Source organism: Cuculus canorus, chromosome 15, assembly GCF_017976375.1.
Source record: "Cuculus canorus isolate bCucCan1 chromosome 15, bCucCan1.pri, whole genome shotgun sequence".
Classification (NCBI taxonomy): Eukaryota; Metazoa; Chordata; class Aves; order Cuculiformes; family Cuculidae; genus Cuculus; species Cuculus canorus.
Window position 1 is genome coordinate 8,034,418 of NC_071415.1, and position 16,474 is coordinate 8,050,891.

The 16,474-nt window shown below is 44.7% G+C and overlaps 1 protein-coding gene across 7 annotated transcripts in view; it reads left to right on the forward strand.

The window, feature by feature from the left end:
- Positions 1-16,474, forward strand: part of ARHGAP17 (Rho GTPase activating protein 17) — a 46,149-nt gene that overhangs the window by 24,026 nt on the left and 5,649 nt on the right. For 6 of the 7 annotated variants that reach the window (XM_054080585.1, XM_054080588.1, XM_054080589.1 and 3 more), the window contains exons 3-19: positions 617-721; positions 1,529-1,605; positions 2,628-2,739; positions 2,940-3,016; positions 3,204-3,315; positions 4,078-4,146; positions 4,307-4,388; positions 7,525-7,652; positions 8,053-8,164; positions 8,841-8,922; positions 9,368-9,448; positions 10,160-10,273; positions 10,635-10,726; positions 10,856-11,012; positions 12,181-12,423; positions 14,469-14,632; positions 14,998-15,621. In XM_054080585.1, the coding sequence (XP_053936560.1) occupies positions 617-721; positions 1,529-1,605; positions 2,628-2,739; positions 2,940-3,016; positions 3,204-3,315; positions 4,078-4,146; positions 4,307-4,388; positions 7,525-7,652; positions 8,053-8,164; positions 8,841-8,922; positions 9,368-9,448; positions 10,160-10,273; positions 10,635-10,726; positions 10,856-11,012; positions 12,181-12,423; positions 14,469-14,632; positions 14,998-15,621 (2,431 nt within the window). The remainder of the gene's footprint in view (positions 1-616; positions 722-1,528; positions 1,606-2,627; positions 2,740-2,939; positions 3,017-3,203; positions 3,316-4,077; positions 4,147-4,306; positions 4,389-7,524; positions 7,653-8,052; positions 8,165-8,840; positions 8,923-9,367; positions 9,449-10,159; positions 10,274-10,634; positions 10,727-10,855; positions 11,013-12,180; positions 12,424-14,468; positions 14,633-14,997; positions 15,622-16,474) is intronic. The other variant, XM_054080591.1, reaches the window with a different exon arrangement.

Genomic DNA, 16,474 nt, shown 5'->3' on the forward strand with positions numbered 1-16,474 from the left:
TGCCGCCTGTTTTTTTTCATTCCACGTCTTTTCTGAATCCCATTGTCTCCCTGAAAATATTATTTTACTTAGCATGTAGGAGCTTTGTCCTCATATTTGACGGCCGGAGCAGGAAGCGCTATGGGAAGTTTGCAGTACACAGACTTGGCCTGGTGTAAAGAAGTATCACAGTCAGATGTGTCTTTGGTTTCTACTTTACAAGGTCACAATGAAAATATTAGACTTTTCCCACAGTTTTCTCCCTATGTTATAGTCCTGGATTTCTGCATCTGCCGTTCATCTCATAGCAAGTAGCAGTCTGACTCTCGTTTGTTGAGGCAAAAGCAGGAACAACGTTGTCCTCCCTGTTCTGCTCCTCAGTGTTGTGAGCACTGCGAACACAGATTGAATTGCTGTGCCCCTGAGCAGGGAAAAAAGCAACTTAAATCTCTTTCCAAGCATTTTTGCTGTCAGGCACTTCTGCGAAGCATCTGAACTTCTTGTAGGCTGTAGAACTTGAGAAATGTGCAGCCAGAACTGTGTGGTACAGGAGGAAGATTTTCTGCTGAGGCCAGGAAAATGACTTCTGTTTTTTGTTTTGTTTTCTCTTCCTCCTCTCTCCCCTCCTCCCAACTAGATCGAGAGACGCCTTGACACTGTGAGATCTGTTTGCCACATCGCACAAAAGCGATTAATTGCCTGTTTTCAAGGCCAGCATGGGACAGATCCTGAGAAGAGACATGTAAGTATAGTGACTCATCTCCTGAGACCAGTCTGAATCCGGTCCAGCCATCTAAATACTGGTCAGCTGCTCTGCCTCCCTCAAATTGTCCAAGAGAAGGAAAACTCCGTAAAATCCTGACATGTTGTCAATGTTTGGTAAGATGTTAGCTGTGATTCCGAACCCAGATACAGGACCTTGGAGTGCCTGGGTAGTGTCAGGACACTCACTCATTCTTGCGGTGTGCTGAGTGCTTCCAGCTTTCGTAAGAGCTGGCTGAGGAGAGGAGATGCTCTGCACCTCTGATCAAACTCCTCATAATTAGAATTACTGTTCTGCCCTGACGTTGTCAGTTGACTGCCAATTGTTTTCTGTACACATTTGATTTCTACCCATCATTAGCAAAGCTGCACGTAGGTTTTGCTGAAGTGTTAGAACCAGAAATATTTAGCATTCAAGTTTTCCTTTTTTAATGAGTAATAGAGATGGTCTGAAAACAAAGGCACACAAAATAAACGTCTGCAGAGAGACAGACAACGAGCTGGTTACTTAGATCTCAAGTTAAAGCTGTTTACTTGTCTTCAGCAGTAGTTGAGGTACATTTTGGGCCAGTCAGTCTGACCAAGACTGAGCCAAAAGTGCTTTGCAGAGTGTCTGAGAATGGGAAGCTTGAGGTTTCAGATTTTGTGACTTGGCTTTTTCTTAAAAGTCAAAGAATGAGCTGCACGTGTGTAATAAAAAAAATATTGAGGAAGATAAGATCTTAGTGGGGATGTGCTGGGAAGGGTGGGTAGCACCAGACTAAGTTCTGTTCCTTCTATTCCATAGAAAAAACTTCCTCTAACAGCTCTTGCTCAAAATATGCAAGAAGGGTCTGTCCAGCTGAGTGATGAAACTCTGTTGGGGTAAGTATATCACTTAATAAGCTGCAGTCTGTCATTTTATTGCCTGCAGGGCTCTAATTAGAGACTTTGGATACATGAAGGCTATTTTCAATCTAATGAAACTAATATGTCTAGATTCCTCTTCTAATCCAAAGGGAGAAAAAGTGAACAAGCATTTCTGCTTGAGTGGTTCTGGGGTCTTGCTCTGGTTTGCGTTCCAGAGGATTCAGATTTTCTATTATCTTAAAAGCTTTTGAAAGTGGCTTTTCTCCTTGTGAAAGTAGGATTCTCTCCACCTAAAGTTTAAAATCTAGTGTAAATATTGCATTCTGCAGTTTTGTGTTAATGACTTCTAGTTTAAAATAACACCAGTTTTCTTATACTTACAAAGTACGTATTTGCAACTTAGAGGGAAGTAGCTGAAACAAATGCACATCAGTATGTTGAATTCCTCAAGCGAGCGTATTTCCTCATTGCCAGGACATGGTGTAGAATGACCTTAAAAAACCTTATGTGCATTCTTATAAGCTGTTGCAGGAGATTTAAAAGTGGATAAAAATCTTAGAGAATGAAGTTTTTCCTTAGAACAAGCTTAAACCAAAGGTCAAACCATGGGTTTGGAACCGGAGACTGCTGCATGTGTGGTTGCTTAGTGTTACAGCATTAAGACTTTTTCGCATTAAAAGGGCTTAGGAGAAAATGAAATGCTGCATTGAGTGATTTTCCTGCATCTGGTAAGATGGTAGGATGGGCTTGGAAATAAACGCTGACTTCTCTGCCTGGAGGGGCAGGTTAATCACCCAGCCTCCAAAAATGCTGCAATGGCTATGGAATTTCACAAGACGTGGGTTTAACAACAATCTTTGCCTCTCCCAAATTTGCCCAGGATGGCCTAGAGCAGTCTGATTTGATGCTATTCAGTAAGGCCCTGCTTTACACAATGCAAAGGGTGGCAGGCAACAAAGAGCCACTGCTGCTGTGTCTGGAACCTTTCTTCTTTACTCAGTAGTAGCTCACATTGCCACTTCCTACAATTCTTAAAGGAAAATGCTGGATACGTGCGGTGACGCAGAGAACAAACTGGCAATGGAGCTCTCTCAGCACGAAGTACAGATTGAAAGAGAAGTTTTAGACCCGCTGTGTCAGCTAACAGAGGTAAGGCACTTCAGCTTGGCTGCAGAAATAGATCTGGATTTAAATGTAAACTGGGCAAAAAGGATTTGTTTCACTGCTAACAGTAAAACTGTTTAAGGGGCCATGCGTTAGTTGTGGAAAGTAGATAGAAAATGTACAAAGTGTAGTTTATTACAAGACACAACTTAAAAATAAATGTAAGCATTGCATTTTGCTTTTAGACAGAGATCCCGAACATTCAGAAGCAGAGGAAACAGCTTGCAAAGCTGGTGTTGGACTGGGATTCTGCAAGAGGGAGGTAAGAAATCATTTTAATTACTAGGTCCTTTTTATTCTTAACTCCTTGTTGGCATCTCATGTCACCTGCTATGATGCTGGCCCTGGCTTCTGAAAAGCTACTGTGTGCGTGTTAATGCTTTACTGAAAAAAGAAAAACTTAAATGTAAGTTATTCAAAAAAGGACTGGTGAAGCTTTGCTCCCATAGGTACAACCAAGCCCACAAGACTTCAGGAACAAACTTTCAAGTGCATCCTTCAAAAATAGAGTCGCTTAAGGAAGAGATGGATGAAGCTGGAAATAAAGTAGAACAATGCAAGGTATGACAGATTGAGTCTGTCACTTCCATACTGCTCGTTAGGAACAATAGTAATCAATGGCTGCTTCTGCAGGCTGGGTGTGTGGAACTGGCTGGCTGATCATTGCAACTGCAAATTATGTATGTAAAGTTACATTAAGGGTATAGTGCTAGCTGATCTCTGTCTGAATTGCTTTCATGAGGCGTTTAGTTTTAAGATGGATATTTTACATTATTTTCTGTTTCAGTCTGAGGCTGTTATGAGAAGGAACTGAAACGTTCAGGGTGCCCCTGTGCTTCATGCCACTCAGTAGCTGTGCAGTGTGAGCTATCTGGATGCAGTGCAGGCTGCTGACATAAAAGGAGCGTTCTGACTTTTACAGCTCTGAGCAGCTCACATCCAGTTTCACTTTTCAGTTGTGGAATACTCACAATGCCCCAGCTGAGCTGAGCACTGAAAAATTTCTTCCCCAAAAGGGTTCTCGGGCAGCGGCAGAGGCTGCTCAGGGAGGTGTTTGAGTAACTGTCTGTGGAGGGATTTAAAAGATGGGAGATGGGATGCTCAGGGATTTAATTTAGTAGTGGACAGGGACAGCTGGACTAGATGATCTCAAACGTTTCTTCCAACCAAGTGATTCTACGGTTCAAAGTGGATCACTGTTTTCCTGTGCTGCCTGAATCAATAGTGCAAACTTAAAATAAACGTGTACTTCTGCCTTTGTGTATAAGTTGAAATACTTCTGTGGATTTGCCATACCATTTTGTGTTCTTTTCTTTTCCAAAGGATCAGCTGGCAGCAGACATGTACAACTTTGTGTCCAAAGAAGGGGAATACGCCAGGTGCTTTGTTATGGTGAGTATTTTTTCCCTTTGACTCCACTTGCAGCACGTATGTGCATAGACACTCAGTTCTCAATGATTACATTTTGTGTGCTAAACCTTCTAGTCTTGTATTATGTGCTCATCAGAAGCTAATGCTCTTTTTGTTTTTAAAATGTGGCTTCTGTTCTCAGTTATTAGAAGCACAAGCAGATTACCATAGAAAAGCATTAGCAGTCATAGAAAAGGTCCTACCCGAAATTCAAGCCCATCAAGGTAAAGTAACCTGTGCTCTGGCTGATGCTTCTCCTTGCCTGTGCCACCTATGCACAATATTCTCCTCCTTTATCTTGATTCTCTTGCATGCAGACTTATTTAATAATAAGGCCATTTTGATCTACTTAACAACTGTACGTTCCCAAGCATAATTCCATCTTTGTGTTCTCTGGAGCTCTCCAGCCATATCTTAACACACTAATACAGTAATAAAGATCTGCCTGATACCCGAGAGAGTAAAGGAAGGGTTCTTCTATTTGCTTGCACTTTTTACTTGATATCATGTGATCTTTGCTAATTCGTACCTGGCTTTTTAGGCCAATGAAGGTTTTGTTGTGATTTAGGAACTACTTAGGGTCCTTGCTTCCTGAATGATCACCTGATCATCTGGTTATCAGAAAATCTCCCTTTGTTCAAAGGAGCTTAACTTCTTTTCCTACTTCTCTGCAGTCCTTTATCCCAGCGTGCACACTGCAATGTTCACATTATCGTGGGGAACAGCAGCAGTTCAGAAAAGCAAATAATGCACCTTTGTCTTTTCCTCATGCTACTCAGCTTTTTGTTGTCAACAGGGCTTGAGGGATATCGTGAACAGTTTGGTACAAAGATGTACTCTGGGTTGTTGAAATTGCTGTCCTAAATACTGTCTTTACTGTGTCTTGATCTGCTGACTGATTTGAACAAGAAGTAGGCTGAACAAAGTCCGAGAGAAATATAAACTGAGCCGAGCAAGGTTCCAGGCTGCCCTATCCCTGGAGGTTCAAGGCCAGGTTGGATGGGGCTTTGAGTGCCCTAATGTAGTGGAAAGTGTCCCTGCCCATGGCAGGGGGATTGGAATTGGCCTTAAGGTCCCTCCCAACCCAGACCATTCCATGATTCAGTGAAATAGCTTCAGTTGTGGACCACACCCGTTGCAGAAAATGACCCATTGCACTAGATGCATCATGAAATAGGAGCATCTTGCTGAAGGGTGATCTATGATGTCTATACGCCATAGATCTGATCAGAAATGAGGAAATGTAAACAAGCGGTGCTTACACAGCATCAGGGCTGCATTGTGGCTGGGTGGAAGGTTCTCTGTTTACAAATTTGACTGCTTTAAGTTTGCTGGTTTTGCTTAGCTGCTTTGTACAAACTTTTCAGATGACAAAAATGCTTTGGAGCAGATGAGCCTTCCTGGAAGGTGGACTGGGAGGTAGTGTCAAACACCACAGTGCCTGACTTCAGCAGGGTTCTGCCTGTCTGGCGTGTTACTGTGCCTTTGAGCAATTCCTGTTAACATGGTCATTCTGATGTAAGGCACAGGGGCTGTTGATGTCCATTTGAAGTTGCTGACTCCTTAAATCAGCACTAAACTTCATACTAACATCTCAGTTTTTATCCACCCTAAATGCAGTGAAAACTGAGGTCAGCCCAGGTCATGCAACCTTGACTGAATTTTTCTCCAAGATTCTGAAGCCTTCTGGTTTCTTGACAAATCAGAACTGAAGTACCTTCCAGCCCTGTGGTGGCACTTGTGTTGAGCCCTGGTGGGGCACGCACTGCCATTTTACAAAGGGGTTTTGTAGGATAATCCAGCCAGAAAGAGGCAGAAATGTTTTTTTCTTGAACCCTAGCAGGCTTGTTTTCTCTTTACTTGTGCTATGAAGGACTTTACCATTAAGGGTTGTCAAACTCCTACTGTATTCTGAGAATTCCCTTGCTGTGCTGGAGGCTTTGTTCTTCTCTTCTAGGAGGAACAGATCCTCCTAGAAGCTATGCTAAAGCACACAGAGGACAGGGAGGTGCTTAATGGCAGCCAGCATGGCTTCGCCAGGGGCAAATCCTGTCTGACCAACTTGGTGGCTTTCTGTGATGGGCTAACCACAGCAGGGGACACGGGTAAACTGACACATGTGATCTATCTAGACTTCTGTAAAGCCTTTGACACGGTCCCCCACAACATCCTTCTCTCTAAATTGGAGAGAGATGGACTTGATGGGTGGACGGTACAGCGGATAAGAAACTGGTTGGATGGTTGTATTCAGAGAGTAGTGGTCAATGGCTCAAAGTCCAGATGGTGATCTGTGACAAGTGGTGTCCCTCAGGGGTCCGTACTGGGACCAGTGCTGTATAATATCTTTATCAATGATATTGACAGCGAGATGGAGTGCACACTCAGCAAGTTTGCAGATGACGCTAAGCTGAGTGGTGTAGTTGCCACACCAGAAGGATGGGATGTCATCCAGAGGGACCTGGACAGGCTGGAGAAGTGGGGCTGTGAGAACCTCATGAGGTTCAACAAGGCCAAAGTGTAAGGTCCTGCACCTGGGTGGGGGCAATCCCTGTTTTCAGTACATGATGAGGGATGACGTGCTTGAGAGCAGCCGTGCAGAGAAGAACTTGGAGGTGCTGGTTGATGAGAAACTCGACATGAGCCGGCAACATGTGCTCGCAGCCCAGAAGGCCAACCATATCCTGGGCTGCATCAAAAGAACTGTGGCCAGCAGGGCGAGGGAAGTGATTTTGCCCCTCTATTCCTCTGTTGTGAGACTTCATCTGGAATACTGTGTCCAGTTCTGGAATCCTCAGCGTAAGAAGGAGATGGAACTGTTGGAACGGGTCCAGAGGAGGCTACAAAGATGATCAGGGGGCTGGAGCACCTTCCCTATGAGGACAGGCTGAGAGAGTTGTACTTGTTCAGCCTGGAGAAGGCTCAGAGGAGATCTTACAGCGACCTTCCAGTCCCTGAAGGGCCTACAGGAAAGCTGGAGAGGGGATATTCGTAAAGGCTTGTGGGGACAGGACCAGGGGGAATGGGTATAAACTGGAGAGGGGCAGATTTAGACTGGACATTAGGAAGAATTTCTTCACTGTGGGAGTGGCGAGACACTGGCACAGGTTGCCCAGGGAAGGTTGTGGCTGCCCCATCCCTGGAGGTGTTCAAGGCCAGGTTGGATGGGGCCTTGGGCAGCCTGATCCAGTGGGATGTCCCTGCCCATGGCAGGGGAGTTTGAACTAGATGATCTTTAAGGTCCCTTCCAACCCTAACTATTCTATGATTCTATGAGTCTATGATTCTATGATTCTCTTGTCTGGGACATAATTCAAGTGCTGGTTAGATGTTTTTCTCAGTGTTTTGATACTCTCCAATCAGACAAATGGACTGAGAAACCAGCTTTTGGAACCCCATTAGAAGAGCATCTCAAGCGCAGTGGTCGTGAAATTGCAGTCCCTATTGAAGCCTGCGTGATGATGCTTTTGGAAACAGGAATGAGAGAGGAGGTAGGTAATACCCTATCATGTGCTGTGTAGGACAGGAAAAAATGCTCAGTCTCACCCATGGACAGGTGTCAGCACATTTTAACATGCTGCTTAAGTAATTTTGTTCATTAGTGTAGATGATAAATCTTTTGCAACAGAAGAACCTTCAGCCCCATTTGAAGTATCTTGAGATGAATGAGTGTAATGAGAGTGAAATATCAGGAATGGGCCACGGGTGAGAGGTGGCTAAAATGGTCTCAGATGGCAGTGACACCTGAAGAACCCGCTTGGTCACAGCAGTGTCAGGGGAAGATACTGAACTTGAAATTGCTCTGAAAGAGGCTGTCATAAAATGTCTCCTGTTTCATGCTTGCCCTAATGTGTTGTTACCAGACAAATACATTTGATTTTTATCATGCAGGGCTTATTCAGAATTGCTGCTGGAGCCTCCAAGTTAAAAAAGCTGAAAGCTGCCTTGGATTGTTCAACTTCACAGCTTGATGAGTTTTATTCTGATCCCCATGCAGTTGCAGGTATTGTGAATGTTGTGAATCCAAGCCAGGTCTAAAATACACCACGAATTTATGTAGTTCATTTAACTGTTGACTTGCTGCGGTGTAAGGTGCTGATCTCGGTGCAGATGAATTATGAATGAAAATGAAATTAAAGTTCACCTCACTCCATAACTTCCCACAGATGAGTACAGGGAACTCGTGGCCATCACACTTGATGTGTTCATGTCTGTACACGTGTCTGTGTTTAAAATTCAGGTGATCATAGTAATCCACTTATCTTATTTCTTCTCATGACAAGAGTGTTAACACGATCGAGGGAGATTAAGCCATATGTAGACCTTTAATGAGGTCTTTGTTCTGAAGAGGTGTTTCATGGTTCTATAGTACATGTTTCTGTCAAATTACAGACAGCCTTGAGCCCCTGATCCAGTGGGAGGTGTCCTTGCCCAGTGCAGGGGGGGAAACTGGATGGGCTTTAAGGTCCCTTCCAACCCAAACCATCCTATGATTCCACAGTAATTAGTGAATGACCTGTAGAGTGTTGAACAGAAATGCTGCGGAAGTGTCAGCTCTTCCCATTGTTTCTCAGGAACTTGGGTTCCTATTGCATAGATAAAATTGCGTAGGGCAGAGTTTTAAATGAAGACTGAAAGCACTGGCTGAGAAGCTCACCTGTTTCTGGTCTGCATTGCAGGTGCCTTGAAATCCTATTTGCGAGAGCTGCCAGAACCTTTAATGACCTATAGTCTGTATGAAGAATGGACACAAGCTGCAAAGTAAGGACACTAAAAATAGTTATGTAGGAAAACATTCTGCATGGTTTTGTCACGTTTGGTTCTGAATTTAAAGGGCCAAACTCACACAGTTTGCGTTCTCATTTCTGCTCTAATAGGCAAATATTTTGTGTAATAAATTTAAATTTTGTGGTTTAGCTTAGTACTAATTGCAGAAAAATCTGGTGAAATATCTACTTTATGTCAGATCTAAGCCCTTTTAGCATAAGGGCTGATTGACACTGTTGGCTACATAGTATCAATACTGAGGCTGTTTTCTTTTGTTGTAGATAGAGATAATTTAACTAGCAGGTTCCTGAATTCCTGAATACAAAACTGTGCATTTCTGTGGCATAAGTGGAAGGTTATGCAGTCATCTCTGTTCACTGTAGAAACAACGGTTTTCTGATCTGAAAGTCAGATGTGATGGATGTTTTTCCCCTTGCAGTATTCAGGACCAGGATAAGAAGCTACAAGAGCTGTGGAGGATTTGTAACCGATTACCCAAGCATTACCATGCTAACTTCAGGTATGTGTGAACATCGATTGATTGGCAGCACAGCCACTTTGGGGCTGGAGTAACCAGATCTTAAAACTGATCAACCAGTACTCTGATCCAGGCTTCTTTCTTGGCCAGATTCAGTTAGGTTTATAGAAGGACATCCTGTTCTACTGAGTGGTTGGGGTGCAGTGGTGGTAGGCTTTGTTGATTTAGTTCTGTATGGACTGCAATGAAGTAGAGCTCATAGAACCCTTCTAATTAAGGGGCACGCTGCTGGTATAGTACCTAGCTTTTCCTCAGCTCTGCTTTTCATTGTGTTTTCCAGTCTTGGAAATCACCTGGGTGTATCTTACAAGTGTTATTTTTTTCCTTTTGGATTTGATTTTTGGGAATGCGTCACGACCAAACCAGCTCTGGTGACTCTTCGGTGCATGGTAGTTCCATTACGGGATATGAAAAGATCTGTCCAGTTGGCATTCCCAAACTAAGCATTGCTTTCTGAAAATACAGTAGTTCTGTCATTCCGTTTTGCTGAGTGGCAGATGCTCTTTTCTACCCAATTCAACTGTTGGGATTCATGAGCAGAAGCTTCGTAGCCAGCTGCCAAGCAAGAAAGCTGTAGGTCTATTTGTGGTGTGCTAGGAGCTGTCTTTAGGAGCTCTTGAGTTTTTACATAGTTGCTTTGAGGAAGAAATGCTCTGAGTTCCTGCTCTTTAATGATTTCTTTCCTCTTTGTAGGTATTTAATCAAATTTTTAGCAAAGCTTGCACAGAACAGCGACGTTAACAAAATGACACCCAGCAACATTGCAATCGTCTTGGGCCCCAACTTGCTATGGGCAAAGAATGAAGGGTGAGTGGTTTTAGTGACAAAATGGAACTCTCATGAAGTTGTAGAATTCCTTGTCAGGTTGTTTTAACTCACATAGACCATTCACATCAACAGATTATATGTCTAAAAGATGTTTCACATGCTTTTTCAGCCTGTGCCTGAGATCCTTTTAGATGTGCAGCTTTCTAGGAGCGTTTCCAATTGCCATGAATGTTACCACATGGTCTAGAGTTCCTCAGAGTGTGCAGTTGCTCTTTATGTGGTGCTTAGGAGTGTCAATACATCATGCTTGGTATAGTTTGTCATGTAGGTAATCTGATATTTTTAACTTTCTTACCTCAGTAGAGCTCTGTATAAAATGTTCTACAAATTCCTTCTGCAGATCCCTTGCGGAAATGGCAGCAGCGACCTCAGTCCATGTGGTAGCAGTCATTGAGCCAATTATTCAGCACGCAGACTGGTTCTTCCCTGGAGGTAAATCCTTGCCGTAGTTAAAAGAATTTTGTATTTGTTGTAACCCTATGCAGGTAAGACCTTCACTGGCTTTTTGCAGTGAGGCACTGTGATGTGTGTCTGAGGATGCATTCCATCTGTCTTTTCCAGATCAAGATTTCAATGTGTCAGGGGCATTTGTTGCCATTCCTGCTGTTAATTCCAATCACTTGTCACACACTGGGAGCGAATACGAATCCGGAACACTGGAGCGGAAGAGGCCTGTCAGCATGATTGTATCGGAAGGGGATTTGTTGAAGAAGGAAAGGTATGTTTTGTTCTCGGGATAGGTTTCAGTTATGGACATGCTCTTATTGGTCTCAGGAGGAGAATTTAGTGGAAGTACTATAGGTACCCACGGTGGTTTATTTCCCCCTAATGTTGTTACAGGCTGAGGAAGGTTCAAAGGTAAAGTACTGGTGTAGCCTCCAGTTATACTCTATGCATGATGAACAACCACAAGCAGATAATTACTGCTTCCCATTAGCACTTTCCTATTACCGATTTGGGATGTCTGAAACCCACTGAGACAGAAGTGTACGTAGCAGTGCCTCTATCGGTATCTAACTCCTGGTATTCCCTGGCTTCTTTTCCAAAGCCCATAAACTGAGGTGGTGTTACCTGGTGCCTTCCCGATCAGCCCCCTGAGTTGATGATGGTACAGTATGCCACAGCAAACAGTAGAACGCTTCAAAACATAAATGAAACGTGCTGTTTTCCCATATAACATGTAGTGTAACCCATTTATTATCACTCATACCATGAGTATTCAAGTGATGTACTGTTATGTTTTTAGCTGCAAGTGTTAAACTGCTACCTGAGTGTTAACTACGCCTGGCCACATGCAAATGTTTCAGCACTGACAAGAGAAGGAAATCAGTTCAACATTTGTTGTCTTTAACACAACAAGAATAAAATAAAGTTCTAGAATGAGTGTGCTGTATGCATTCTAAACTCTGTTAGAATTCTAGTCCATTTATCCGTAGTCTTCTTAAACACAAATCATAGCCTGTATCTAGTGGCTTTTTGTCTGTCTAGAAATTTGTACTGCAACTTAGTGCATAATAGAGACAAAATTCACGTTGCAAAAACATTCAATGAAGAAATACCCTAGCATCGAAGGAAATGTATGTATTTACGTGTAGAACTAAGTGGTTTGACCTCATTGTCATCGATGTCTGTCTTCAAATGTGACCGAGTACTTTGTTCCACGTATGTTTAGCTTACCCCGTGGTGCGGATAAGCCAAAGAGCGTCTCATGTCTTAACATCCGTGGTGTTACATGCAGAAGGTGGCAGCTTTCCTTGTTGCTGCTTTGCATGCTGAGCAGCAGGGGTTGCATTTGTCTTTGTGGGGTGATAACATCCAGTTGTCCTGTTGCTTTAGTTACCTGGTCTTGGCTGCTGTGGTGTGTTTACTCTCTCTTCTTTCTATAGCTTTGGTGTCAAGGTTATGGACTTCCAAGCGAACCCTCGGAGATGTGGCACTATAAATAGAAAGCACACATCCCCAGCTTTCCAGCCACCACTTCCGCCCACGGAGGCTGGCGTGCTGGCTCAGGCTGGAGCGGAGCAGCACTCACAAGCCTCTGTGGCTGAAACAAGCCCAGTGGGTGCTGGTTTTGCTCTCTCTGCTGGCGCAGCAGAACAGTTACAAAGTCAAGGCAATGAGGATGTCAGGTAAGAGGCACGGCTTCTGCTGGCAACGGCTTAGCAGGCAGCTTCAGCAGCCAACTGATATGTCAACTGTGTCTGCTGCACAAGGCCCCTCTTCTGACAGAAACGCATGTCATGTGTAAAGCCTTTCCAGAAGCACTACACAAGAGCTCTCTTGCCGGGCGTTTCATTCCAGAATCTGTTTTCTAAAACAACATACCTTGTTATGTGTGTTCAGAACGAATCTTCTAAACCAGGAGAATTTCTAGGGGAAAAATGATGATGAAAAACACTAAAAGAGACTGCAGTTCTACCTCCCCTGTTGATTTTTTCCAAGTGATGCTCTAGAGCTGTCCACAGTATGACTCAGTTTGCTGCTGAATGAACAAAACCTACCATTGGCAATACTAGAAACCTGTTGGTCTTGTTTGTTGTTTCTTTTACATGTTATCTGGACATGTCTCTTTTTATGTCTGTAGCAAATGTTAGAGATGACCAGACTTGCTTGCTAGAAAGTGGAGTTGATGTATCGTACTTTAATATTAGTTTCTTTCGGACAAAAATATGTACAGGCGTGTTTGCTGCTTAATTACTATTGAATCTTGTGCAAGTATACATGGACTGCAAGACTGTCACAGTACCTTGACTCTTCATAGAATCACTAGGTTGGAAAGGACCCACTGGGTCATCGAGTCCAACCATAAGTCTTCCTTTCATGTGTGGTGAAAACGGCACTTTGCTTTCAATATTTTGTGGTCTGAGAGATGTAACAAACCTTGTGTGAAGGCTTGTAGTGCTCTCTATGCGTCACCCTCTTCATCTTATGGTGAAACACCACCGCCGAGCTGGGTGCAGCACTACCTCCTTTGCATAGAGCTCTTGCTCTCAGGTGACATTTTTACAACAACTTCTCATTCGGAAATCCCCTGCAGACTGCTGTTTCCTCTGTAGATGTCTGCTGTGGCGCAGGCAGCTAAAGCAGAACCTGGAGCGTAGCGTCTAGAAGCTGCGTTTGAGAGCTGCACAAGCTCTGCCTTCACGTGCTTGCAATCTGTTAAGAGCATATGGAGAAGTTCAGATTGCAAGGTGCCAATAAAGATCACTGGAAGGTGTTAGTCCTTTTGTGATGAAGGAGATGCTGCAAGAGACTGAAGACAGAAGTGGATGAGGACTGCAAGTGCACAGCAGAAGGAGAGGAAACTGCCCAGTTCCGCCTTGCCCGATTCCTATTCTGGTGTTGTGCATTCCCCCATCTCTATTGTCTTCATAGCCAAAGGTCAGGAAGAGATGAGTTGTCCTGGTCTGAATCTCAAAGGTTTTGCAGGGGTTGCTCCCTCAAGACAAGTTCTGGTCTCCCAACATGGTAAAAGTTTAATTCCAGGTAGTGTGAAGACTTCAGCCAGCTGATGAAGGGAAAAGAGCCACTGCTCTCTCCACACTCAGCTCTTGCAGTCCCTGGGTCTTCCCAAGGGCTTCCAAAGGCTCCAGGGACTTCAGCGTAGCGACTACATCTGCCTCACCTCTATACTACGCATAGCAAGGTGGTTCACATCTTTTAAGGGTGTTTTTCTGGCAGAGCTTCACTGATTGCCGTCATTCAGTCCTTGGTAACTGGGTCTGCCAGGTAACTGCCCGTGAACTGGATGTGGTGCTGTGACAGAGTAGTTGACAGTTACAGGGTGATAGGGACATCCGAGTGAGGAAATCTGAGAAATGATCTTATATGAACTTCAATGCTGGGAGTCTGGTTTTAGGATGTGAGGCGTGGAGGCTGCACTCATAGGGGTCTATGCTGTGTTCAGACAGGTACTGAGACACAGCAGAACTGACGGGATTCCTGATTTAATTTTGGTAATTAACCTTTTGTACAGGCTTGCCTAAAGCCTGCTTGCCACTTGTCTGAAGAGTTGTAGCACTGTTCAGTCCTAAGTACCAGCAGTGCAGAAGTGTTTCTGAACCATTGAACGTCAGGACTGTAGCACAGTTCATAATGTCAACTCGAACAGGTGTAGCTGGTATGGGCAAGGCCTTTTATAACCATTTTCTAATTAAGGATTTTTAATTTTCAGTACCTCAAAATCGAAGGAGAACACGTCTTCAGCAACTCCTCCACCCGTGAGAAATGGTGGGCATGCAGCTGCCGTCCAGAACCAGCCCACGAGTAGCACTAATCAGCTTTCTGTTAATCAGCCACAGAACGCAGCAGGTCCCAGTCCCCACGCGATGAGGAGAGGTGTGTGTTTCATTTGGGCTTCAAACCATTACGTTCCAGTTCTTTATGCACTGGAGAAATGCTTGCTGAAATAACTTTATCAATGTCTCTTCCTTATTTCAGTCAATGGTTTAATTTCACTAAAGCCTAGCTAAATGCGTCTTTGGACTTTTGGTCTTTTTAATGAACACTGGTAGTAACCTTACCAAAGCTGTTTAACAAATTCACTCAAAGCCCATAGCTTCCTGCTGATGACGCTTCTGTTTAATAGTGCACCGTTTTATTTTGACAATGTATTTGGTTATTATTTTCTGCTACTAATTTCTTTGTTTCAGGATTTTGGTTTCGCGATACCCAACCCTGAAATCTCCCCTCTTCTCTTGCAGCCGTTAAGAAGCCTGCGCCAGCGCCTCCCAAGCCAGCCAACCCACCGCCAGGGCAGCCGGGAAGCCAGAGCTCTGCCCCTGCTGCCCAGCCACCCTCCGTCTCACCAAAACCGCCTGCTCGAAGTTCTTCTCCTCCTGCTCAACATGCAAACCAAGGAGCAGCCCAGCCCTCTGTTTCCCAGGTTTCTGCACCTCGGAGATACTCCAGCAGCCTTTCCCCAATACAAGCTCCCAGCCACCCACCGCCCCAGCCCCCAACACAGGCTACTCCTCCACTGCAGCCCAAAGCAAACAGTCAAGCATCTCCTCCCGCTGCGCCCGGCAGTGAGCACGGACCAGAGCAGCCCTGTTGCACTCCTCCCCAGACTCCAACACCCCCTGGTACACCCCCTCTAGGAAAACACAATCCCAGTTCCCCATCACCGCAGCCGCAGCCACAGCCGCCTACTCCAGAGACCTCGCAGTCTCCCTCTCCCCCCCAGAGCGGCACCCTGCCGAGGCCGCGGCCGGTACCAAAACCCCGCAACAGACCCAGTGTTCCCCCTCCACCGCATCCTCCTTCTCAGCTGACTGGAGATGGTATTATTGCAAATGCCACGCAAACAGCTTCCAAAATAGTAACAGGTGAGTGGATTCTTTCATGTTTGAGGTCTCCCTGGGGGGAGTGGAAATGAAGAAAATAATGCCTGTACCTGTAAATGAATCTGGGGGTGTGGACTTGAAAAGCAGAAATAACTGTTAACATCCTAAATAGCTCATTCCCAGTTAAAAGGCCTGTTCGTGCGTTCTGGGCATGAAAGAGCTGGGGTTGTTCAGCCTGGAGACGGCTCCAGGAAGACCTTAGAGCAGCTTCCAGTACTGAAAAGGGCTCCGGGAAAGCTGGGGAGCGGCTTTTTACAAGGGCCTGTAATGATAGGATGAGGGGGAATGGCTTTAAATTGGAAGGAGGAAGACTTAGATTAGACATTAGGAAGAATTTCTTCACGATAATGGGGAGGATCTTGCCCAGGTTGCCCAGGGAAGTCGTCGCTGCCCCATCCCTGAAGGTGTTCCAGGCCAGGTTGGATGGGGCTTGGAGCCCCCTGATCCAGTGGGAGATGTCCTTGCCCATAATAGGGGGTTGAAACTGGATGGTCTTTGAGGTCCCTTGCAACCCAAACCATTTCATGATTTGGGGTGCGTCCTCAGTGAAAGTTTTCGTTCCTGAGGTAGAAGGAGTTGGGGGAAGTTTAGCTGGCTTCATTTTTCCTTCCTGCTTTGGAAGCAAAACACTTAAGAGGAAGCAGCTCCCTAGGGCTTTCTCCAGACTCAGCATCACAGCAGTCTCAATTACGCTTAGACATCTGTTGCCAGAACATCAAATATTTGAAGGAGAGAGGAGGTTTAGCCAAGGACAGTGTATTTCAGCACATACAGGAGATAATGTAGTGCCAAACGCAGTCACTGATACGTGGACACGAACACAGTGAATGTTTTG